Source organism: Fukomys damarensis, unplaced genomic scaffold, assembly GCF_012274545.1.
Source record: "Fukomys damarensis isolate Sample0158 unplaced genomic scaffold, DMR_v1.0_HiC HiC_scaffold_30, whole genome shotgun sequence".
Taxonomy (NCBI): domain Eukaryota; kingdom Metazoa; phylum Chordata; class Mammalia; order Rodentia; family Bathyergidae; genus Fukomys; species Fukomys damarensis.
The window spans coordinates 68,763,363-68,787,559 of NW_022900942.1; the positions used below are offsets into that span (position 1 = coordinate 68,763,363).

The 24,197-nt window shown below is 47.0% G+C and overlaps 1 protein-coding gene across 1 annotated transcript in view; it reads left to right on the forward strand.

Annotated features, from left to right (window-relative positions):
* Cep192 (centrosomal protein 192) overlaps positions 1-24,197 on the forward strand; it is a 70,801-nt gene that overhangs the window by 36,222 nt on the left and 10,382 nt on the right. The window contains exons 18-36 of the mRNA XM_033757424.1: positions 7-136; positions 1,438-1,600; positions 3,886-4,705; positions 5,871-6,019; positions 7,089-7,319; positions 8,613-8,738; positions 8,888-9,031; positions 9,886-9,949; positions 10,241-10,380; positions 10,467-10,559; positions 11,043-11,161; positions 11,902-12,078; positions 14,528-14,618; positions 14,726-14,902; positions 17,760-18,020; positions 18,369-18,484; positions 20,535-20,644; positions 22,528-22,678; positions 24,096-24,194. Coding sequence (XP_033613315.1) covers positions 7-136; positions 1,438-1,600; positions 3,886-4,705; positions 5,871-6,019; positions 7,089-7,319; positions 8,613-8,738; positions 8,888-9,031; positions 9,886-9,949; positions 10,241-10,380; positions 10,467-10,559; positions 11,043-11,161; positions 11,902-12,078; positions 14,528-14,618; positions 14,726-14,902; positions 17,760-18,020; positions 18,369-18,484; positions 20,535-20,644; positions 22,528-22,678; positions 24,096-24,194 — 3,361 coding nt within the window. The remainder of the gene's footprint in view (positions 1-6; positions 137-1,437; positions 1,601-3,885; positions 4,706-5,870; positions 6,020-7,088; positions 7,320-8,612; positions 8,739-8,887; positions 9,032-9,885; positions 9,950-10,240; positions 10,381-10,466; positions 10,560-11,042; positions 11,162-11,901; positions 12,079-14,527; positions 14,619-14,725; positions 14,903-17,759; positions 18,021-18,368; positions 18,485-20,534; positions 20,645-22,527; positions 22,679-24,095; positions 24,195-24,197) is intronic.

Genomic DNA, 24,197 nt, shown 5'->3' on the forward strand with positions numbered 1-24,197 from the left:
CAGCAGATTCGAGGAGCACCTCTTCTGAACCTGGTGGGGCTGGCCTGGAGGACGAGGAGCAGGAGAGCTTCCGGCCATCTACTTCCCCACTCAGCCACTCTTCACCCGGCGAAGCCTCTGGGGCAAGTCTGTCAGGGTGCGTGCTCCCTGGGGTTGCTTTAAATAATGCAGTGCGTGCTCTGTGTAGGAAAGCTAGAAAAAAGCATAAAGAAGTGCTTGATGAGGTTCATTTCCCAGAGGTAACCATTGTAAGTATTTTGTGAATTTCTGTTTTCCTTGTGCAGGGTTTTGTACCCTGCTATTTTGAGGAAATTTTTTGAGGGGGTCATATTTTCTTGTCTCCATTTGTTAGAAACACACTAGCAAGTGTTTTGATCATACCAGTTAATCTGGGACTTTCTAAGTCCAAGATTCAAATTCGCGTTTTCTCTGCGTGAGCATTGCCTAGGTGAACATTGTGAACTGCAAAAAAAAAAAGATGGTGTAAAACCCAGCCAAGTGAAGGACTGAATTGAAGCTGAATGGGTTAGTGTTCTGTAGATGTGGAAACCATTTCCAAAAACAGTGTGACCTTGTTTCCTGGGGCCTGTGATCTTTTGCACTGTGATGGAGCTTTTCACTTCCCCCTCCCATGTCTGGTGCTGGGGAACAGGATAAGTTAGAAATAACATGTGTGCACATGCACATGTAAGCACACGTGAACATGCTATAGGGATGTGGGGGTCTCACATCTGTTGCTTTTGAATCTTTTTTTTTTAGCATTGTGAACCATTGCTAGTATCTGTCAGCACAGTTCCTTTTATTTCTGCCATCCTGGGGGTGGAGCCCAGGGCTTTGCCTTTTCTGTGCTTAGAGCTTGCGTGTTAACAGCTGCAGGGTCCTGTGACAGCCTCGTCAGATTTCTGCTTGGCATGGACGGCACTGTGATGAGATGCCTTTTCGTGAGGTCTTTATCGTTACTTTTTTCCTGAGGAAACATTCTCAGATGCAGGACAGTTAAGGTAAGGGGGCTCTTGCTGCGGCCCACCTGCCTGCTCTGCGGAGAGCCACACCACTGTGTGTGGTGTTTCTGTCAGTGCATCTGACTGTTCCATTGCTTTCCTTTACGCCACGGTTCTCTTTTTCATCTTTGCTCTTTGAGGAAAGGAAATTGTAATACTTTTCTTCACTGCCTCATATTATGTACTCAGTACATTTTTATTGAACATATTGTTAGGTGTTTGTATATTGTATTTGTTAATAAAAATGCTACATTTTCCTTTTACTGTAGCTTACCAGATAGGTCACTGAGTAGGAAGAGACATGGCTTTTAGGTAATTAAGTGTAAACAGCAAGTGCCTGCTGCCGTTGCTTCCCAGGTGAGGGGCAGGCGACAGTGGTTGCTGTGGATGATAGGGGAAAGGGGTGGTGCCTGACACGGGGCTCTCTCTCTTTCAGGGGTGCTTCGGAGTCCCTTGATTCGGCAGCCTGTCCCCAGAAGTCCCCTGCTGAGAGTGAGCTGTCCCGGCTGGCATGTTCTCCTGCGGACACGAGCAGACTGACTTACGTGTCTGAACGGGAGAGCGTCTGTCCTGCGTCAGCTGCTGACAGTGCCCACCAGGTCGGGAGCCCAGGCCAGCCCAGTGTCTGTGTTGCTCTTTTACCTGTAGAATATATGTAGAGAGTGTGTGTCTGTGGGCATGTGTGCGTGTGCGTGCATGCGTGTATCCATGTGAAGCAGCTGCTCCTGCTGGCTGGGCACTGAGGGCTAAGTTTTGGTGTTTCCCTAAGAGCTCTGTTGGTGCAAGGCACACTGTGATGTGGGTGTGCCCTGAGGACTCCAAAGAGGTGCAGACCCCTACAGCAGGTCCGGGTGGCTCAGCAGAGGAGCATGAGGGGGTCAGGGTGTGGAGGCCTTAGCACAGCAGCTAGAGTTGAGCAGGGAGGAAGCCGAGGAACAGCCGGAGGATGGCCGAGGTGGGAATGCGAGCCGTGCACTCTGCTGCAGGTGCTCTGAGAGCTGAGGATGGATGCAGTGAATCTTACACGCGGGCAAGGGTGTGGCGCTGAAAGAAGGCAAGGCCAAGAGCTGGAGAGGCTTGGCTGTCAGGCTCGGGAGCGGAACGCTTGCAACCTGGACAGAAAGGAGTCAGTGGATAAGGTCACAGCCAAAGGAACAGCTGTGCGCACCAGCTTCTGGCTGAGAGATTAAGCAGGACGGATCAGAGGCCCTTGACTCGCATCCTGGGTCTGTTTCGATTTTAAAAGCTCGCGCCGGCTGGGCGTGGAGGAGCAAGGCTGGAACCAGGTAGATGTGACACGAGACTGCTGTCATTTGGAGAGGGTGCTGAGGTCAGGAAGTCTGGGAGCGGCTCGTGTTTCACTCAGTTCTTGCACATGTTTTGTGAGGGTGATTCGCAGCAAGCTGAGTGGGACTGCTCTGCACACGCTGCTCCAGCCTCTCCACCGCACTCCTGAGTGTGTGCCGCTGTGTCCTGGAGCCCCTCGTTGTATGAGTCCGTCCGTGAGGCCAGCTTCTGAGGTCACTGGATGTCTAGTCTTGCTCTTGGCACAGCTAGGACTCAGGTGGCTCTCCTGCCACATCCCTGGGTCCCTGCCTCACACCTGCATCTTCACCTATTTGGGGCAGTGCTGGGGGACTGTGCCGGTCACCTGGTGATTCACTCTGAAAATGTGCATCTTCACTGTACTCAGTTCTTGCACATGTTTTGTGAGGGTGATTCGCAGCAAGCTGAGTGGGACTGCTCTGCACACGCTGCTCCAGCCTCTCCACCGCACTCCTGAGTGTGTGCCGCTGTGTCCTGGAGCCCCTCGTTGTATGAGTCCGTCCGTGAGGCCAGCTTCTGAGGTCACTGGATGTCTAGTCTTGCTCTTGGCACAGCTAGGACTCAGGTGGCTCTCCTGCCACATCCCTGGGTCCCTGCCTCACACCTGCATCTTCACCTATTTGGGGCAGTGCTGGGGGACTGTGCCGGTCCCCTGGTGATTCACTCTGAAAATGTGCAACTTTACCTTTTTTTAAAAAAAAAAAAAAAAAAGGGGGGGGCGTGGTCCTTTTTTTTTTTTTTTTTTTTTTTTTTTTTTTTTTTTTTTTTTTTTTTTTTTTTTTTTTTTTTTTGGTACCAGTGAACAAACTCAGGTCCTTGCATTTTCAAGGCAGGTGCCAGAACCACTGAGCTAAATCCCGGGCCTTTGGCTGTCAGTACTTTATTTCTAAAGCTTCAGTCCAGGAGAAATTTCCAAACCTAGAGCCAGGCCTAATCAGTAGGGTCAGGGTGTTCCTGAGTGTAAATGCCACCTGTCCCTCCTGTGAGCTCTTGGTGTCACCTGCGAGCTGTGTGAAGAAGCCTGTGTGTTACCCCTGGCCAGGACTGTTACTAACAGACAGCAGGGCAGACAGCAGGGCCCCACAGGCTCAGAAACTGGAACAGGCTCAGTTCGCACAGCCCTTGAGTGTGTGTGTAGCCAGTGCAGACACAGATGGTGAGGGGACACTGGGCCTGCGGTGTGTCAGTTCCGATCTCATGTCCTTGTCAGTTGGCAGTTTGCTTATCCCTCATTCCTTGTTACTAATTTATTTAGATTTTTATTATAAAGTTTACAGAGCGAAGTCTCTGAAATTTGCACATTACTCAGCTCTGGTCATTTACATACATTTTTTGGGTATGATTGGTGTGTGTCACCCATTCCCCTTCCTCACATGATAATTATTTTTACAGAACAGTGAACGCAGTCTGTCTGTCTTTCAAGGCTGTCAGACTGCTTGTCTGTGCAGCCCGCTCCACCTCAGGGGTGGTACAGCATAGACCTCCTTACTGTAACTCTTGGTGATACCACACGTCGTTTGGTTTTCTGTGGATGACTCTAAACCCTTGTCACACACAGAGTGATCTCACCAGTGAACTGAGCACCACAATCGTCTGCGCCAGTCCAGTGCCCCCCGACGAAGAAGACGAGTTCTCCCTTCAGCAGAGTGGGGTCCGGAGCGAGTCTGGTGTGAGGAGAGCAGCTGCAGCTGCTTCTTTGGCTGGTGGACCTCTGGACGCAGAAACTAACTCCGCCGCAAGTCAGGACCCTTCCTCTGTGTGTGGAGAGCGGTGGGAAGCCCAGGAGGCAGTGAGGACGTCCCGCTGCAGGAAAAACCAGATCCTGGGGCAGCCAAGTCTTGGCCACTGTGCTGGGTCAGCTGCTCCTCAGCTCTCGGTCCCACACCAGAAGTCTGCAGATGGAGGTCAGAGGACGGCCTCGGATGAAGCCGGCGGCGAGTCCAGGGGCCAGGTTCCTTGTCAGAGCATTCCCAGACAGCAGCCTGTCCCTCTCTCCAGGCTGCAGAGTGTGCCCACCGCGTGTCCTGCCCTCTGGACTGGTGCCCCTCTCGTCACAGCTGCCTTGGCCCAGCAGTGTGTGGGGACGAATGTCGCCTTGCCTCCTCTGGGCCACGCAGGCAGCGCCCCCGTCTGCAGGTTCCCAGGATGCCCTCCTTACCCTGCCATGGCAGGGGAGCCAGGTCAGAGCCCTGTGGCTGTGGGGATTTGTCTAGGCCCAAGTCTCACTTCTGGACTGCTGGGTCCCTCTGTCCTCTGTCACCCGTGTTCTGACACTGTACATCAGAACCTGCACAACGCAGCAAAACCTTTTCCCCTGCACTCAGGCAGTGCAAACCGTGGGCTTGAACCCTGGAATTCAGAAATGACGGCAGGATTTGGTGAGATGCATTTTCTCTTATTGTGCTTGTTATTTAAAAGTTGAATTTTCTCAAATGGGTCCACAAAACTAGTTTATTTGAAGGAGGTATTGGTTGGCTTTACTTTTTTTAAGCACTATATAGTTCAGACTGGCCTTGAACTCACGGTGTAGCCCATACTGGCCTCAAATTCACAACCGTCTTCATGCCTCAGCCTCCTGAGTAATGGAATGAATTCCTTCTCACCAGCTTGCACCATTGGTGGTACGTACAGGACTCTCCCGTCTGGGGGCTTGTACCACTGGTGGTAGAAGTGGTACAGTCATACGTGAGACAATCCTACACATACCACTGGTGGTTCAAGCTGCCTGGCAGTGAGACATAAAAGCTGTGCACCACCATGCCCAGCTTTGGCTTTACTGTCTTACTACTTCTGTTCATCTCTGTGACTGTAATATTTCCAGGCAGGGTTCCCTGAAGTTGGCTTAGAACAGTGCTGACCCTTATGCAGGGGGACAATGCCCTCGGGCCCTGTCTTCCCTGTCTCTGTCGCTCTGAACTTGGATTTTTTGGTGTTCTCTCAACTGAGAAGTGTCCACTGTAGGGTGAGGGAGACGAACTCCCGGGGATGGGGCTGCTCCTCTCCCTGGCAGCCGTCTTTGCAGCGGAGTGGGGCCTGTGCTTTTCCTGGCACTGTGTCTAGTCCGCAGAGCACTGTCTTCCTGTCTACCCTCCAGAGTCACCATGCAAGCGAAGATGGGGAAGATCAGGGATTTTTTTTTTTTTTTTTGAGATAGGGTCTTGCTATGCAATTCAGGCTGGCCTTAAACTCACTGTGTAGTCCAGGCTGGGAGCCTCAAACTTGTAGCAGTCCTGCTTCAGCCTCCCGAGTGCTGAACTACAGGCTTGTGCTGCCATGTCTGGCCTCACTGCGGTCTTTTTTACTTTGGCAGTGGATTTTGGAGAGAAAAAAGGTGAGGTTACCAACTGGAAGTAAGCGCACAGGGTTTATTCGCTGTCACTTGTGAGTCCCACCAGTTTTTTGTTCTGCTTTTCCTGGCCAAGGGAGCCAGACCCTACATTTCTGGGGCCTGGATTTCCATGGGTCACCCCCACAGTGATTCCCACTTGCCCAGTGGTACTGTGCACCAGGTGTTTGATGAGCTGTGCTTTGCCTCTTCTGCAGTGAGCGTCAGGGTGCCGGAGGAGCTGAAGTTCCCTTCTGCGTGTTGTGTGGGCATCGCCTCACAGACCCGCCTCAGCGTGCTCAACCCCTCTGACCGCTGGCTCCAGGTCAGCGTTGTGGCGCTCAGCATCAGCGTCAATGGCGAGAAGGTGAGGCGGCCCTGCCTGCATGGTGCTCTGCAAGGTGCTGGTCTGTGCCCCCGCTCCTCTCAGCTGCTCCGATGTCCCCAGCCCGGGGTCTCCTCCAGCCCCCTTTGTGGTAGTACTTACAGTGTCGCAAGTGAAGTCTGAAGTTATTTATCATTGACCGTTGTGGTTCATCATTGCTTATTTGTAAAATCAGTTTGCTTTTAGCGCTATTTAAATCACTCAGTGCCCTGATTTTCTGGCCTCTACTTGCTGATTTTGACTTTGTTAAATGTGATGGACTATAAATTTTTTACAAAGGGGGTGCGGAATGAGCCTTTCTTGGGCTGTGTCTTCATTAATAAGCGGAGACTTTTTGACTAATTTATGTGGTCATGTTCTTACATAATCTTTCGAAATTTCTGGAAATGCAGTTTTAACCAAGCTCTTACAGCCAAGAGCAGTTACAGGTGCTGTAACTTTGGACTCTGGATCTCTGCTCTTTAGCTGGGGAGGACGTTGGGCAGCTGCGCCTCTGTTGCCGTGGCTGGCAGCCATTACTCCTGGAAACATAAAATCATCTCTGCCCTTCCTCTTACTTTCCTTGCTTTTCCTCTGCTCCTGGATCCTTGGTTATGGAAAGCAGGTGATTAAAGGAAAGGTTAAAGTTGGATGGTGAAATTTGAGGGCTTTGGGACCATCTAAGGAGTTGTCTGTGGACGTTGGGAGAAAGAGCGCATTCAAAGAGGGGACCAGAGGAGTCAGCCCTGTGCAGATGAGCACTGCATCCTGGATAGCCCAGGCCGTGAAGCACCACAGACAGTGCCCTGCAGGAAAACAAGTGAGAAAACCGGGCCTGTTCTAAAATAGACCAGGCAGGTGCAGTCTGTGTAGGAAGAAGAATTTGGTGTCTGAAGCATGTTGACTGAGTACACTTTGCAGGTAATGAGTTAAAAGTATGAATGCTTCTGAAGAGGTGGTGTCTAGACCGGGCCGTGCATACAACTAGGAAAGGGGTGCTCCACCTCAGCGATTCTCCTTGATTTTCAAAGTAAAGCCATTTCTTAACAAACCATGTGGCTCTTTTTTAAAGGTGGATCTTTCAACATATCCTTGTCTAGTTTTCAAGAATAAGGTCATTGTAAGACCACATGCAGCAGAAGAAATAACAGTGCTTCTCATACCACTGGATCCTGGGATTTTCAGATGTGTGTTCAGGGTTGCTTCATGGCCGTTTTCGGCAGACACTGAGACGATCATGCAGGCAGAAGCCTTGGCAAGCAGAGTTGTTCTTACTGCCATCGCCGAGAGCCCTGTTATTGAGGTAACAGTTTCTAAACAGGTCTTTGTCCTTCCTGGTATTTTAATGAAGATTGTTTAACCTCAGAGGTAATATTTGGGAAATGGGGTCAGGGCCTGCGTTGTGCTGCCCCAGTGTGACAGCTGAGTGTGTGTCACTTCTGTCCCACTGTAAGGTCAGGGACTGTCTGGTGCATTTCAGTTACTTCTGATTCCTAAGGTCCTAGTGTGCTGCCCGCTACTTTGGCTGAGTGTTTTTTATTTTTTTTAGTTGGTGTTTAGAAGTTTTTTTTTTTTTTTTTTGGTTTTCTGAGACACAGTCTTGCTATGTAGTTGAGACTGACCTGGAACTCACTGTGTAGCCCAGGCTGGTCTCGAACTCACAGCAATCCACCTGCCTCAGCCTCCCAAGTGCTGGGATTACAGGTGTGTGCCACCATGCCCAGCTCGGTGTTTGGAAGTTTTGTGAAGTACATTCAGCGTGGCTGCTTCTGCTCTGAGACACATGTATCCTGGTTTGTGGAACTGTCTCCAGAGAGTGAGGGTGAGGAGCAGAAATGCAGGGAGGCACCAGGGTCTCTCCACACCCCACCCAGTCTCTCCTGCGTGGAGTCTGTCCCGTCCCAGCCGTCCCAGCTACCACAGGCTTGAAGTCTTGTCTTTGATGGCTTAAAGCTGCCACTCAGCCTTTTGGGGGCCACTGTGAGAGTCAGCTCTCACCTGCCAGTCTGCCCTTGATTTCTTTGTATTTTATGTTCTGCTAGGGCAAGGGGGGGGATATATGCATACATATGCACACATGTGTGTGTGTGTGTGCGTGTGTGCACACGTATATTAGTATTGCTGGGCCTATTTTTACATCATTTCAAATACCTTCAGTGGATCAGAAGTTTGGAGTAACTCTGAACATACCATGGTAATCACGTTGGGTTTTTTTTGGTACTGGGGATTGAACTCAATTCCTTGTGCTTGCGAGGCGGGCGGTGGCACCACTGAGCTAAATCCCCAGCCCAATCATGATGGTTGTGAAGGGGCCCTAGGAGTTGTTGCTCCTTGAAGGAGAGCTAGGCCTTTACCAAACTGTCTTTTCAGAGTGGTGGCAGCTGAAACTTAGACTACTCCAAAAGAAAGTTTAGCATTTAGTTTTGTAGGAAATAAGCAATTGTAAAGTAGCCTGGGAGAGCTTATTTCTGAGTTTTTACCTTTAAGTGCTGATTCTTAACTTGTGGCCAGAGGAGGCAATGATACGGGCAGGTGAGGTATATATTAATGTCACGTTGGGTTTCTTAAATCAGTTTTTTCTTCTTCTCATACTTAGGTAGAAACAGAAGGGAAAGGCACTCTCGATTTTGGTGACTTGACTTACGGGGGCTGGAAGGCTCTCCCGCTCAAACTGATAAACAGGTCGCATGCCTCAGTGCCCCTCAGACTGAGCATCAGCGCTGTGAGTACTGACGCCGGGAAGAGCCCCCCGCAGACAGAGGTTGTGACTTGGAGTGACAGGCACTGCTAGTGCCTGGTGAAAGTCTATGGTGGTGTCAAGGGTTCCGTTAACAGCGTCAGTACAGCACTGTGCTGCTTGTTTCTGCACAGAATGCTGTAGCCTGGCGCTGCTTCACGTTTTCCAAGGAACCGGTCCCTGCTTCCCTGAAAGCCTCTCCTTATGCTGACGTGGTGGCACACCTGGTGGCTCCGTCCGTGGTCAGCCACGTGATGCCCGCTAGTTATGAAGGACAGGTAGGCCGTGTGGGTTGGATTCCCTTAAAGCCGTCAGACAAATGGAAATTAAAGCAAGACTGAAGTTCCATCTTACCCCAGAAAGAATGGCCATCATCAAGAAATCAAACAAAAACGAGCTGCCAGGGGAAAAAGGAACCTTTCTCCACTGTTGGTGGGAATAATGTGGCAATTTCTAAAAAAACTAGAACTAGAAATTTAATTTGACTCAGCTATTCCTCTTCTAGGTGCTTTCTCAAAAGAGTTAAAAACATATTACCACGATCCATGCACACCTGTGTTTACAGCAACACAGTTCATCATAGCTAAATCTTGGAAGTGGCCCTTGTATCCATCAGATGGGTGGATAAAGATAATGTGGTATTTATACAAAGTGGAGTACTGCTGGACCATAAAGAAGGATAAGTTTGAGTCAAGTGTAGGAAAACAGATGCACCTTGAAACCATGTTAAGTGAATCAGACATCCAACTTTAAATATCACACAGTTTCTCTTATATGAAAAACCCAAAGTATAAATAATTTTTAAAAAACAAAATAAAAGATAGACCATAGGACACAAAGAGGCGAACCCTTTGCAAATGGAAAGGGAATCCAGAGAGGGCGGGAGAAGAAAGGAAGAGGTGAGGGGAAAGGGAATAAAAAGTGTTAAGATGTGTTATGGACCTGTACCTACCTCCTAGGATGAATGTAAGCATTAAATGTTGCAAAGATGTGCTAATTAAAATTTTTAAAAGGGAAAAACTCACTTATAATTAAAGAGGAAGTTTCCAAATTGTGTTTTTTTTCCTCATTAAGATTTGAGGCATAAAAACCAGTGTATATTTTAAAAACATTTTTTTTTTTCATTTTTTAGGATCCAAAATTTCTGATAATTTGGGTTCTTTTCCATAGTCCAAAGAAACTAATTGCTTCTTCAGGTAACGCGTTTACCCTTTTTGGGGAATGCTGTATAGCTAAATTAACTATTTGAGCTTATGTCTTCTCACTAAATGTTTTCTGAGTAAATTGTCTTGAATTCTGCATTGTGTAAAAGATGGGGCAGTGGTGTGATAATTTGGGTCAAACTTGCTGAAGTGTGAGAAGCCCAAGCAAGTGCTCAGATAGCTTGATCTTTTTGCCAGAGTTTCCTTGTGACCCTGGGGTCGGTGGTGGTGGACTGCCCATAGCATTTTGCATCAATCAGCCCTTTGCTCTCTGAACTTTTGTAGAGATTCTGGATCCAGCAGAAGAGTTTGTGGCGAGGGTTGATATCGAAGTGGACAGCCCGAACCCAAGCCCAGCTCTCAGCAGCGTGGGTCTCCGAGCGAGAGCAGGCACCGCCAGGATCCACGCCCCCAGGGACCTGCAGGTGCCCTCGGTTCTGATTCTGGGATTTGTTAGGCTTGAAGTGTGACTGCTCACTTTTTAAATAATGCGCCTTGTCCCCCGCTCTAGACTGTGCATTTGTTGGCCAGTGTGAATTCTGCAGCAAAGCAGCCCTTACCTCTGAAAAACGCTGGAAATATTGAAGTTTATTTAGATATCAAGGTGAGAGCTTTTTTCAGAGGGCTACGAAGCATCTCCCCTCTGCTTCTGTGGGCTGCTGGGCTGCTCACCTTGCAGGTGCCCAGAGGACCAGGCCGAGCAGCGTGAGACAGGTACTGGGTGCTCATGCTAAAGTCTCGTTTGCAAAATGAGAAACAGGTTCTAGGTTAGCTCCTGGAAAAGTGTGTGTATCACCCTGTGGCCAGGAAGAGTACAAGGAGAGCGAGCCACGATTCAGATGCATAGATAATGTTTCCGAGACATGGGGAACGAGAGGGTGGTGATGACCAGGGGCTGGGGACATCGTAGGAGGTAAGTTTGTTAAAGATCAGGAAGGAGGCAAAAATATCCTTTCCGAGACAGCAAGATGATTCAAGACAGTGACGGACCCGAGCAAGGGACAAATAGGACATAAGAAAGCCACTGAGAGCAGAGTACCAGGGAGATTCCTGGCCGGCCTCTAGTTACGGTTGTGTCCTTGTTTAGGTCCCAGAACGAGGAAGTCACTTTTCAGTGTACCCAGATAATCTGTTCCTTAAGCCTGGAGAAGAACATGAAGTGATGGTGTCCTTTACACCACAGGATCCCAAAGCCTGTGAAGAAAGGTAATGTGAGAGTCTGTATTGTGACAAATCCATACCCGTCTCTCAAAACAGCACTCATCTCGATGGGTTTCCTATCCTGAATACAAACGCACTCCCTCCGCTTCACCAGATTCACAGCGTAGCCCCACTTAGCCTCTTTCACTTTGCCTCAATTTTTCTTTTTATTGTTAAAAATAGTCTTTTAAACCAGCTGAACAGGAATTAGAAGTCAGTATTTTGAATATGTTCTAACAAGAGTAAATAATAAAACATCCAGTTTGCTGTTTCTCAAGAACTCTGTTTCTCCGGGCCTCTGACTCGTGCCTGGGTGGTGGTGACACTGGCTTTCAGTCAGCACGCTGTCATCCTTGATGCTCGGGCTCCGGTCAAGGCCTAGCGAAAGCAGCCTCCGCTGGGCAGCAGTGCTCATCTGCTGTGGGGACCTGGCAATGGGGGAAGAGTCAGCCCACCTGTGCCGGGCATGCTGGCCCTTAGCGCACCTGAACTGGCTTCTTCCAGAAAGTCCCCTGGCTCTTCCCGCATCCCTCAAAAGCAGGCTTCTGGCAGCACCGTGAGCTTCTCTTGTCCCACCGTGTGCACAGACTGTGACTGCCGCCTCCTGAGGTACGAGCTCTCACTCAGAGTGGGAGTGTCACTGTATCCACAGCCACTTCGTCCCCTGGGCACAGGCGGTGGATAGGAAATGATCGCCTATGGCATTGAGCGAGGACATTTGACTTCCGTTTTGTTGTTGTTGTTAGGATCTTGAAGATATTTGTGCATCCTTGTGGACCTCAGTATGAAGTAGTGTTAAAGGGCGAAGCGGTTTCTTCAGGAAGTCAGACTCTGTCCCCAGGCCCTTGCTGCTCAGATCTTCCATCCATTCTGTCCAACAAGCAGTTCCTGGCCTGGGGCGGTGTCCCCCTGGGCAGGACACAGTATGTATGCACACAGAGGCCTGCAGGGCCAGGATTTGGGTCTGATTACTGATCACGGGCTGTCCTTTGCTAATTGTGGCTGTGTTAGTGCTTTTAGTGTTAAGAGAAAGCTGTCTTGTATCTGTTTTGTTTTCCTATCTTGAGTTTAAAATTTACCTGTCTTAAAAATGCATCTCAGAAACAGATTACAGTTTAAAAACAACTTAATTAAAGCTCTTTGGTGAATTCTCTGCTGACTACCAGATTTAGGCAGATAAGAGCTTGCTCCTGCGCCAAGGTGAGTAGAGAGTGCTCAGGAGTCCAGTCCTCTGGGGAGCACCTGGGACGGGTCAGGAGCACGGTCCTGGGGTGGCGCGGCCCCTCACTGGTTAGTGTGAACTGCAGCTCTATATCACATTTGATTCTAATAAGTATACACATTATTAATATAGTGATAACTGATAAAATGAGAGTAAAACTGATGGCATTATGTAGTAAGTTGTCCTTTATAAAGGGAAAGCTTATAGCTTAGCACTGTACACCTTTTTACAAACATTAAATTAACAAACACTATTAACCTAAGTATTAAACCTGAGTGTTTCCCCATTTTATATTTTGCACTTTTGCATTTGTCCTAAATGTTTTCCCCATACGTGTATGTAATGCCTGAGAGATAAGGAACTAAGGAACGTGTGGCTGAATGTCTACTGCAGGTGTGAAGAAATTGCTTTAAAACTATAGCTTTGAGCCGGTCATGGTGGCGCATGCCTGTAACCCCAGCATTCAGAAGGCTGAGGCAGGAGGATTGCCAGGAGTTCTAGGCCAGCCTGGGTTACATAGTGAGTTCAAGGCCAGCCTGCACTATATAATGAGACCTTGTCTCAAAAAACTAAATAAGTGAAACTATAGTTTTGTCAGTCAAAGGATCTCAGTGTTCCTCCTGCCATGCGGAATTCGTCCCTCTGCTTAGCTACCCAAATACGGCCTGTGCCTTGTCGTGTTCCCCAGGCAGCTTTCAGGACACAGGGAGGTGGAAGAGTCAGGGTGGAGATGGCCCTGTGGGAAGATGAGGTACACTGACGCCCGCCAGAGATGCAGTGGCACTTCTGCTGTCCATCCTAGTGTGCAGAAGTTGAGGATGAGCTGTTTCCTGCTTGAGAGAAGTGTGCCTCTACTTTGTGGGATGTCCTGCGGGAGTCCTTTTACAGATATTTCTGTGGGATGCACTGAAGCCCAGAGCCAACCCAGAAGTACATAATGGCACCCCGTACCTCAGGACTGACTGCCTGTCCCAGGACACCTAGGTGTAGTGGAGCAAAAATGCCTGGGCTGGGGCCAGGGATTTAGCTCAGTGGTTCTGCTACCTGTCTCACAAGTGCAAGGTCGTCCCAAGTTTGATCTCTGGTACCAAAAAAAAAAAAAAACCTCCCTCCCCCCAAAAAAAAACCACCTGGCTAGCCACAGCTACATGGTGGTTGAAGATCATTTAGGTTACTTAAAAGCATGGATGGAAGCCAGGCGTAGTGGTGTGGACTGTATAATCCCAGCCACTTGGGAGGCTGAGGCAGGAGGGCTGCAAGTTTGAGTTCAGGCTGGGCAACTTAGAAGGACTGTCTCAAAATGAAAGAGCAGAGGATGCAGTGCAGTGTAGAATGGCACACAGACCCTAGATCAGGTAGAGTCAGGTTGGGGCGCGGGCAGGCGCAGAGCTGGATGGCCGTATGCCTTTAGCAGGCTCTGCTGTCCTCTGCAGCTGAGCCACAGCAGTTCACATGTTACTTTCCTTTCAGTACTGGGAATCAAACCCAGGACCTTTGTACTGAGCTAGATCCTCAGCCCACTTTTTATTGTTTCTTTTGAGAGGGGGTCTCATTAAGACAATAAATTGGTCAGGCTGAGCTTGAATTTGCAGTCCTCCTGTGTCAGCCTCCTGACGTGCTGCTGATGACAGGCTTGTGGCACCACTCCTGGCTGTGTAATTCTTTTTCAAAGCTGAAAGTTGAATTCTCCCCCTCAACTTGGTTACTCTGCTTCTTAAAATAAAAACTACATTTCTTTAAAAGTTAAAAAATAAATAAAAATGAATGTTTTACCAAAGGTTGTTTCTTCAGGTAAATCTTCCTAGTCAGTGTGCCCGGGGGAAGGTGTTTCCCGGCGGTTCTGGTGACCACAGGCCTCACTCAGCCTTGCACAAAGTGGACAGGGCGTAGAACACAGCTGACATGAGTAATGACTGACTTTCACATTTGATGAAATAGGGTCTGCTCAGGTACTCTATTCTTAAACGAGGAGAGGATTTGTATAGCTCTTATTGCCAGCCTGCTGCAGTTTCCAGAGGACGGGCAGTCCACCCTGTGGAACGGCCTGCCCAGTAGGTCTGTCCCTGGGCACTGTGGTTGGTTTTAAAATTGGCCGTGTTTTTATAGCTGTAGCTATGGAGGAAAGCAACACTTAAATGTATCATTTGTAGGCTTCAGAAGCTGGTTTTAAGAAGCAGTTGTGCCTCCACAGCCCAGCACTTACGACTGCTCATCAGAGGGCAGGACCAGGACTGCTTTCAGGTTCGCGATGTGCTCTCCCTGTCCCTCTCCTGCACAGACATGCTCTGTAAGAGTTTGTGTCAGCAGTGTGGTTTTTGGTGCTACTGTTTATTATTTCTACATTGTAGATTCAGAACACTTTCGGCTCAGAAGAGCGATTGACCAGCAACTGTGAAGTTAGAATTGGCCCAAAGGAAGATGTTGTTGTCTCTGTGTTATTTGCTCCTACTCGATTATCTTGTATGTTGGCCAAACTAGAAATCAAACAACTCAGAATTCGATTACAGCCTGGTGTTAAATTCATGGTAAGGCAATTTCATTACCTTTTTTTCTTCCTGTGGAGTTTATGGTGTTACAGCTATCGGTTTAATGTTGGTAAATTATGTACTCTGCTTTTTATAAGTGTCTAGACCTAAAAACAGATTAAGGAGTGACTGTGAAGTTATAAAGGAGCTCGGCCTGTGATTCCAGCATTGGGGAGGCTGAGGCAGAGGATCACCGAAAGTTTGAGGCCAGCCTGTGCTACATAGTGAGTTCAAGATCACCCTAAACTACATGCATAGTGAGATCCTGTCTTAAAACAAAACAAAACAAACACCCGGTGTTGTACACTTTGACCACCAGTGTTTTCTCATGACTTCGTGTCAACTCAGTTTGAGATTTCTGAAATGTACCCAGGTTTTCAGAAGCACATCTGTGGACAAATTCAGGTAGCGCTGTTTGAGATACTGAATTTCTAAATACATCCTTTCAACACAAAAATATTATCTTAGTGTGGTCTGTATAGCCGAGTACCACAGACTGAACGAGGAAATGTGTCACGCACATCTCTGGAGACGGGGAGTCCAAGAGCGTGGTGTCGGCAGGGCAGTGTCTGATGGGGACAGCTCTGCTGCGCAGCGAAGGTGACATGCGAGGTGCTATGCTTGGGTGCTGTGTGGACTCAGCTTTCGTTTCACAGCGGCCCACGAGGTGCTGCTGCTTTTCTCCATTCTCTGCTGGACAGCCTCGGTCACCCGTCTCACACAGCAAGGGGTGGAGCTAAGTGCAGAGTCGGGCCGCCTGTCCGCAGCCTCTGTGACACTGGCCCGGCCTGCTCTGTGCTGCGCTCCCCTAGAGCCGTAGCTGCCAACCGGGGTGGTTTTCCCAGGGAGACATGGTCGGAGTCACAACTGGGGCAGGGACGGGGACTGTTGGCACCCGAGTGGAGGCAGGGTGCTGCTAAACGTCGTGCAGAGCACAGAAATCACTCAGCCCTGGACTTCATGGTGAAGGAGATCAGGGTTAGGCGATCCTTCGCTACAGCAGTCATTAACTGTTGGCATTAGTTGGATTTATTGTGTTTAGCTGTTCTTTTTTCTAAAATTTTTTACTCAGTTTGTGACTTCTAAGGCTTTGAAAATAGAGTTGGTCCTCTGTCTCTCCAGGTTCTACATCTACAGGATCAACCAACCACTAATGGGAAAAATTTAGAAGAAAATTATACCCATACTGAGCGTGTGTACAGACTTCCTCTGCCATACCCTAAGCAATACACACAAGTGTTCATTCACATGGCTCTTACTCCACCAGACATGCTCTGAAGTGTGTGAGGGTGTGGAGGGTGTGTGAGGATGTGCTCAGGCCCTCTGGAGAGGAGACGCCAGTCACACAGAGGACTCGTAGGAAGGACCTGGTGTCCCCAGGGCGGCAGGGCCATCCTGGAACCCATGCCTTTGGCTGCAGAAGGACACTGGTGAGGGAAGACACTCATGCTGAGTGTGCAGGGTGCCTCTTCCCGATGCTGCTTCTACTTAGCTTCACACAGAAAATTTGCTGATAAGTTTCTATGGTTAAAAAAGCCCTAGAAACATTTTTGGCTATCAGAAGTCATTTCAAATAAGAGGGAGTTTGTAGGAGTTTCTGATCTGAAGCCTTTTAGAATGTGATTAATTTGTTAGAAAAGGCAAGCTAATTTTGAAGAGTCTAAGTTCAGTTTTTTAAATGTTATTTTACTAGGTACATAGCACAATTCAAAGTAAGTGACTGATGTTTCCGTGTTTGCCCTCTATAAGAGAGTCTTCAGAAGCTCTTCTAATAATTAGGGTTGATTGCTAACCTGTCACTCTGCAGATTGAACCAGGTACTCACATGTGGTAAGCAAGCACTCGGCTGCAGAGCTATATCCCCAGCCCTTGCAATTGGAGACAGGGCCTCACGAAGTTGCCAACATGGACCTCAAATTTGCAGTCCTACCTCAGCCTCCCCATTAGCTAGGCTAATAGTGATAGGCTTGTGCCATTACATCCAGGCTGAAAGATAACTTAGACGAATTAGCTCAGTGGTTCTGCTGCCTGCCTTGCAAGCGCAGTGGTCCCGAGTTTGATCCCCAGTACTAAACAAAACAAAACAGAAAGACATGTTTTGAAGAGTGAGGGAGGTTTGTTTTCTAGCAAGTTGAAATATTTTCCTTGGCTTGTCTGATTTCTGTCTGCAAGGCCCAAGTTGAGATCTCTGTCCTCCTGCTGGGTTGAACTCTGCAAGGTTCGACTGCAGGTTCCAGCTGTCTTTCCCCTGAAGTAGACCTGGTTCTCATGTGAGGTGCTGGTCCTGCCGACTTACCAACTATGGTGGTGTGGTGTGCCTTTATCACAGAGTTTCTTCACTTTTCCAGTGGGCTTCAGTTTTCATCTAGGAGCCTCAGAAAGGCCCTCTTTCTCTTGGTCATGGGGGCGCATAAACACTGCTGTGTTGGGCTCCTGTGCCGTGCTGGGCCGAAGGGGTGGGCCTACCAGAGGGTCTCGCACTGCTCCCCTGTTCTTTTCATGCATTTCAAAGTAAATTATAAACCTCGGTGTGGTAACAGTGAGGAAAGTATCCTTAGCACATTGGAAGGTGAGTAACACCTTGTTTTCCCAAAAGGTGAGGTCTTTATATAATAGTGGACTAAACATGGGTAAGTATTCACCCAGGCATATGGTATTAAAGCTTTTAATTGTATTAAATGTTTCTGTATTCTCTTCTTCCTTTTTTTTTTTGGTACAGGGATTGAACTCGGGACCTTGCGCTTGTGAGGCAGCAGCTGGAATCACTGAGCTAAATCCCCAGTCCTCTGTATTCTCTTCTTATAATTAAATCTTCTTCCTTCTTACATAGAAATAATTTTGAATGTGTATTTTTTAGATACCTTTGTCTGGATATGGAGGAACAAGTAATCTTATTTTGGAAGGTGTTAAGAAATTGTCTGACAGTTACATGGTAACAGTGAACAGCTCAGTACCTGGCAAGGAAAGCCGAGTTGTATTTTCTGTCCGCAACACTGGCTCACGAGCAGCTTTCATTAAAGCAGTAGGCTTTAGAGATTATCAGAAAAAAGTTTTGTTGGATCCTAAAGTATTGAGGATTCTTCCAGATAAATTTGTACTCAAGGAAAGAACACAAGAAGTAAGTATAAAAGTCTATCCTCTTTCTGTTTTGTTTTAATACTGGGGATTAAACCCGGGACCTTGCGCTTGCAAGGCAGGCGGTGGAAACGCTGAGCTAAATCCCTGGTTGAAAGTCTGTCCTCTAAAAAAAGTGAACTTGCATTTTTAGGTTAATAATTATGTATTTTGTGACCAAGAGCTAAAGTAATTCTTGGAAATAATGTCAGAGTAGAAACCCTGGTCTAAGTTTCTTGGGGATGCAGTGCACAGGCACCGTGTGTGTACTGAATGTTTAGGCATGTGAGGCTGCACACCCAGAATGAAGTGAAAATGCCTAATGCGCGCCTGACTTCTTTCTCGGCACCAGGACGTCACTGTGATTTACAGCCCTCCCGACCAAGAGAGTGACCGCAGAGCTGCATCAGAGCTGTTCACTGTGTACTTCTTTGGTGGAGATGAAATTTGCCGACAGCAGTATCGAAGGTAGATTTTATAACTTAGAATAGAACATTTTGGGAACTATTAGTGGCGATAGTGAAGGCTTGAATGATACCTGGACCTGGAATTTTTAGAACCTGTCCCACTATCAGTGACCTCATAGAAAAAAAGTTTTTGGTTAAGGTTTGTGAGACTGAGGAGTTGCCATAAAGTGAGGCAGGAATGAGGCATCCCCTGTATTTTCTTGTCTGTGCCTCTTTTTCTCCCCACACGTTCCATGCCTCTTTCCTTGTACACAGGAGGAGGATCATGGGCCATGATGGGATTGTCCCTGATGTGCTTGTGGGGATATATCAGGTGATAGTAAAACCACTACTGAAGAACTCCTCAGAGATAAGAACCACTGAACGATTAAAACCCTCCTAATTTGGAACATTTCTGGGAATGCTGTGAATTACTTGGAATGTTTATCAATGTGTTGGATGTTTTACTTGTAGCTACCCCCCCATGCAGAAATATTTATTTTGATTTCCTTTATTGTTTTTGGAAATTCTGTTCTGGTTTTATAAAACATAGAAATAGCCAGCACTTAAAAGCGGGCATTCCAAATCCCAGTGTGACAAAGTACTGACTTTTTGTGCAATTAAGAATACATAGATGAAGTTAGGCTACCAGCAGTGTTATTACAATGGCAGTTCTTGGTGTAAGCCCTGTGTGCCTGTATAATACATGTACTGTCACATGTCCAGCAACAGTGGCTGTGAATGTGTAAATGACAGCTCAGTTCAGTCAGATGTGGCAAAGGCTTGTGATAAAGTGAAATGCTGTTAATTTCCCAAATTAACTTTTAAAAAAATCCTTTAAGAAATTAACCTCAGGAAATGGTTTTTCTGGATTTCCACATCTCAGAATTTTGGCTTGTCAACATGAGATCAGGTAGTTTATAACATAAGAACATTTGCTTGTTACCCTCTGTTTTAGTAATCTCCCATGCGTAACTATTCCCTTAACATATTTAACGACATGTACTTTGAGAGTTTATTTTGGGGGCTGCTTGTAGATCCTTAAACCATGTACTTCTGTAAAATTTGATACCTCTAATTTAAGTGTAGTTTTCTATGCTGATGTGCTGTCCAACTTAGGATACTGACTTAGGCCTGGGTGTGAATTAAACATGTTACATACATTCTTGGGTGGTGAATGCCACATTCTTTCATTGTAACATTCGGTTTCTTAGACCAGATGACCCAAACCTGGACTAACTGAAGCTCCTGGAGTCTTGTTAGTAGAAAACGGGGTGTGGAGAACATGGCGCTCTCCTTCCTGCCACTGGGGCTCTGCTGTGTTATTCTGATACAGAATTTGGAAAATTGTTTCTTGTAATTTGTTCAGACTCATTGGAAAGTTTAAAAAGAGGGGCTAATGATGGCTTGCTTCATGATATTAGAAACGGCCAGATGTGAGGATCTTGCCCTTGAATCTGGCTCTGGTTTTCTTAGAGCTGATATTTGCAGAGATGAGACTACAAAGTTTCCTGTTTGTTTTCTTTCTTTCTACTGGGATATAAAAATTAGTGCATTATTTCGGAACACCTATTTACCATAAACTTATAGTTATGAATTTCCTTTGGTGGTTAACATCGAAGTATTATAGAAATATTTATATTTCAGGCCTTACATGAAAATTCTCAGGAATAGGCCAGATAGATATAGCTATGTGGTAATTTGGATATTTCCCTCTGACGGCATACATTTTTTAGTGTGTTCTTTTTTTCTCCTTCAGATAACGATCTGAAGATGACCAAATAATGAAAATGTAAGAGCTGAAAAGAATTTAACTTTACTCCTCTTTCTACTCTTACGTTAGAGTGTTCTTGCTTTGACATTGTCAAACTGATGATTTTACTCCAATATATAACTTTCAAAGGAACATCCAAAACAAATTTTCCTTTTGAAAAGAACTTATACCTGGATTTAAATCCATGAGGTATTAATGTTAATATGCAGTGGGTGGGATTTGCCAGATGCATTAGTGAAAACATAATTAAGGTCATTTTATTCGTACATAGTTTTTGAGTGAAAATCTCTCCTGGCAGAGCCCTGTCTCAGAATCCGGGGGCCATCAAGCGTATGCTTCCAGAACACAGTGCGCTGCACAGCGTCGACTTTGCTGAGGCGTTTCAGGATGAGCTGCTGATGGATGAAGGTGAGTGCCAGTCTTCACCCTGTGGTGCTGGCGGGAGGAGCCGCTTTTGGGTCTGGGGCCTGCTGACTGAGGCGGCTGTGCTCTGTCTGCCCTGTGGCTCTGAACCAAGCTCGCCCGAGGCACCTTCCTTGTCTTGAGTGGGAAGAAGTGATGTCCCGTAGCGTCCTGCAGAGCTTTGCTTTCCAAGTGCTTTTGATGTTAGTGGTGATAGCTCGCTTGTTCAGTGCACATTGGCAGGCAGGAGGTAGGGTTATCCCTAGAAAACAAAGGTCAGTCGCTACTTCATAATGAGTGAGCAAGTGAGCTTCCTGGAGGGTTGGGGGTGGGCACGTGAAGCTCTCTCCCGAGGCCAGCCCTGTGTCCGTGACACGGTTCAGATATTTGGTAATGGTTTTTTGCTCATACAAAATAAATACATCAAGACATACAAATTGTGTAAAAATATACACTTAAATTGTTACTATAGTATTTTTATAGTTGCAGGAAGTTAGAAGTAAACTAAATGCCTGAGAGTAGGTGTAGTTTAATTATGCAGAATATGTTTAAGCCATTAAAACTATGAATTTATATGAAATGACATTAAAATAAGAAAAACATGGGCCAAGGTTCCACTGCTTGCCTTGAACGCACAAGGGACTGTGTTTGATCCCTGGTATCCCCCCAAAATTCAAACTAAAAATAAGAAAAATGCTTAAGAAAATACTGATTTTTTTTTTTTTTTGCTGGGTGTGGTGGCACACACCAATAATGCCAGCACTTAGGAGGCTGAAGCAGGGGAATCCTCACAAGTTTGAGGCCAGCTGGAAATATATAGTGAGACCTTTCTTAACATTTAAAAGGGGAGGGTATCATTTTAAAATTTTGCATAGTAAGATCTCATTTCGGTAAAAATAATGTAATGATTAAATATTTCCGTAAGTTGGTTGGAGTGTCATCAGCACAGTATTTAGTGGTGAAGTTTCAGGTGATAGCTTTTCCCTCCATTTTTATTTCACATCTGAAATAGGTGATGAAGGAAAGGCTTATGTTTGGCAGGCATGCTTTAGGGTGGATTGTTGGTTTTGGTATTGCAGGTTCAGGGTTCTCTACACCAGGGAGGCAGGGCGTGTGGCAGCTGAGGGGAGATAGGCCGTGTCCTGTGTGCTGAGCTGTGGATTGAAGCACAGGTCGGCCCCTGTCTCCTCTCCACCCTGAGCCCAGGGAGAGTGAGGACTATCATGTGCAGTGTGCCAGGGGTGGAGGGGTGGGTAGAGTCTGCAGGGTTGCAGAGGCGGCCCCGTGCAGAGCGGGCAGCTTTCCCTTCCAGGACGGAGCGGGCTCGTGTGGCAGGTTGTGCACGCACACTCATCCTGAGCTGTTGTGTGGTGTTCAGACAGTGCAGGCTCTGTCTTTGAGGCCCTCAGGTATGTGTGCGTGTCCTTTACTGCTCTGTGCCTCAGCTCCTCATCTTTAAGGAGGATGCAGCGATACCTACCTCAGAGTTGTTCTAAAAATGAATACCATAGGCCCATAGTGTGTTTCATACTGATGTTTGTTGCTATACATTTATCTTCAGAAACATTCTTGTTTTAAGGTTCTCAACACCCCGTGTAGTAGGCAGTTGTCCAAGTTACAGTGGAGGAAACCTTTCTTTCAGAGAGGTCCACGAGATTGCCAAAGGTCACACAGCTTCCCAGCGGCAAGGTTACTTTGCATGCAGCCTGAGCTGAGGGTCACTCCAGATGCTGGGCTGCCCGCACCTCATGCCTGCCAGTAGTCATGACAATCAGAGTGCCACGTGCCCAACTGGAGCGGTTCTGTCCCGTGCTGGTGACACCTAACTGTTGTTTTGTGTTGTGCTTGAGTGGAGTTCATGTATTTCACAACATCATTTTCTTTTTCAGTGTATGATCTTCCTCAGCGGCCTAATGATATTCAGCTCTTTTATGGAAGCTTGCGTAAAATTATCCTTTCAGTAATTAGAGAATTCCGAGATTCCATTTCCAGTAGACAATTTCTTCAGCCTTCTTCCCAGGCTAACTTGGAATCCAAAAGGTAAAACAAATATGCAAGCAAACATCTTTTCACAGATTTCTAGGTTATTTGACTCGTAGTTGAACAGATTTTTTTCCCCTATACTTTATTTTCTTTCAAATATTTATTTTACCTTTATTTTTTAGCTTAGTTGAATCATTTCAAACTTGGAGGAACCTTTACAAGTGGTACAGAAAACCCCTGTAAACCAGGGCTCAGTTCCCTAGCTGTTAACACTTTAGCACATTGGCCTTATAAGTAAGTCAGTTACCTGCTGTTGACCGGCACGCCCTGGGTCTGCCACAAGCTCCTCCCGCCCGAGAGAGCATGCAGGTGTAGAGTGAGCTGCTTGCACCGGGAAGGCTGATCTCAGAAAACAGGAAGCCAGAAACAGCTCTGCTCAGTGTTTGTGATGTGGGCCAGGCACCTCTGTGTCCTGGGCGCAGCAGGGAGATGCTGACCTTCAAAGCAGGGCCAAGGGAGTAGCAGAAGGGAGAGGTGGGAATCTCTGCCGAAGTGGGCTGAGATGAGCCAAGCTGGGGTCTACCACATGGCCGGGGAGGTTGGGCTAAACTCCATTGTGTTATGTGCTGTGGTGATCACAAAAATTTTTAACTTTATTTACTTATTTAACAATACTGGGGATTGAATTCAGGGCCTAAACTGAGCTATATCTCCAACCTTTTTAAAAAACTTTATAGAGACACTATGTCACTAAGTTGCTCAGGCTGGGCTCTAATTTGGTGTCCTCCTGCCTCAGCCTCCCAGAGTGCTGGTACTGTAAGTGTGCAGCAAAATTCATTTGAATTAAAATCTTTTATAATCTAAGGCTAATTAGAAAACATGTAAGAAAAACCCCTTGAACTAAGCTGCCCTGTAGCGTTCTGCACAGAAGACTCCCCTGCTTTGGTGCATGTGCGGTCACCATGCAGTGACAGGCACGTTGTGAATTTTGTTTTTCTTCTTAATATTGTTTGTTTTGCGGTACTGGGGATTGAAGTCAGGACCTTGTGCTTTTGAGGCAGGCAGTGACGCCACTGAGCTAAATCCCCGGCCCAATATTGTATTATTTTATTGTAAATTTTTTCAGCAACTTCAGAGGCAGAAGTCAGGCAAAAATAAAGGAAAAAAAAGGAAATGCATTTTTCTAGTTAAAAGTTTATTATGCTATATGACCCACATTCTTCACTTTTCTTCCTTTTGAGATTTCTTCATTTTGGGATTGAGCCTGGGACCTCGGCATGTGAGGTGAATGCTGCCACCGGCCCTGTAAAATACAAAGTGCTGAGATTTTTACTCACTGAAAATTGCATGGCATGTGATGCCCTTTTAGTTTTGTCTTAATGTGTTTAGGTTTATGAAGAATTAATGCAAAATACACGAAACGGTGGCTTTTCGCCATCTTTAGCTTCTCTCTGCTGATTGTAACTTTTCCCAGTGACTCGGGGCTGCCTGAAAGGCACAGTGGCAACGTCTCTCTGGACGTCCTCCCCGTCAGAGGTCCGCAGGGCTCGCCCTTTGCACCGGGAGCCGCCCGCCA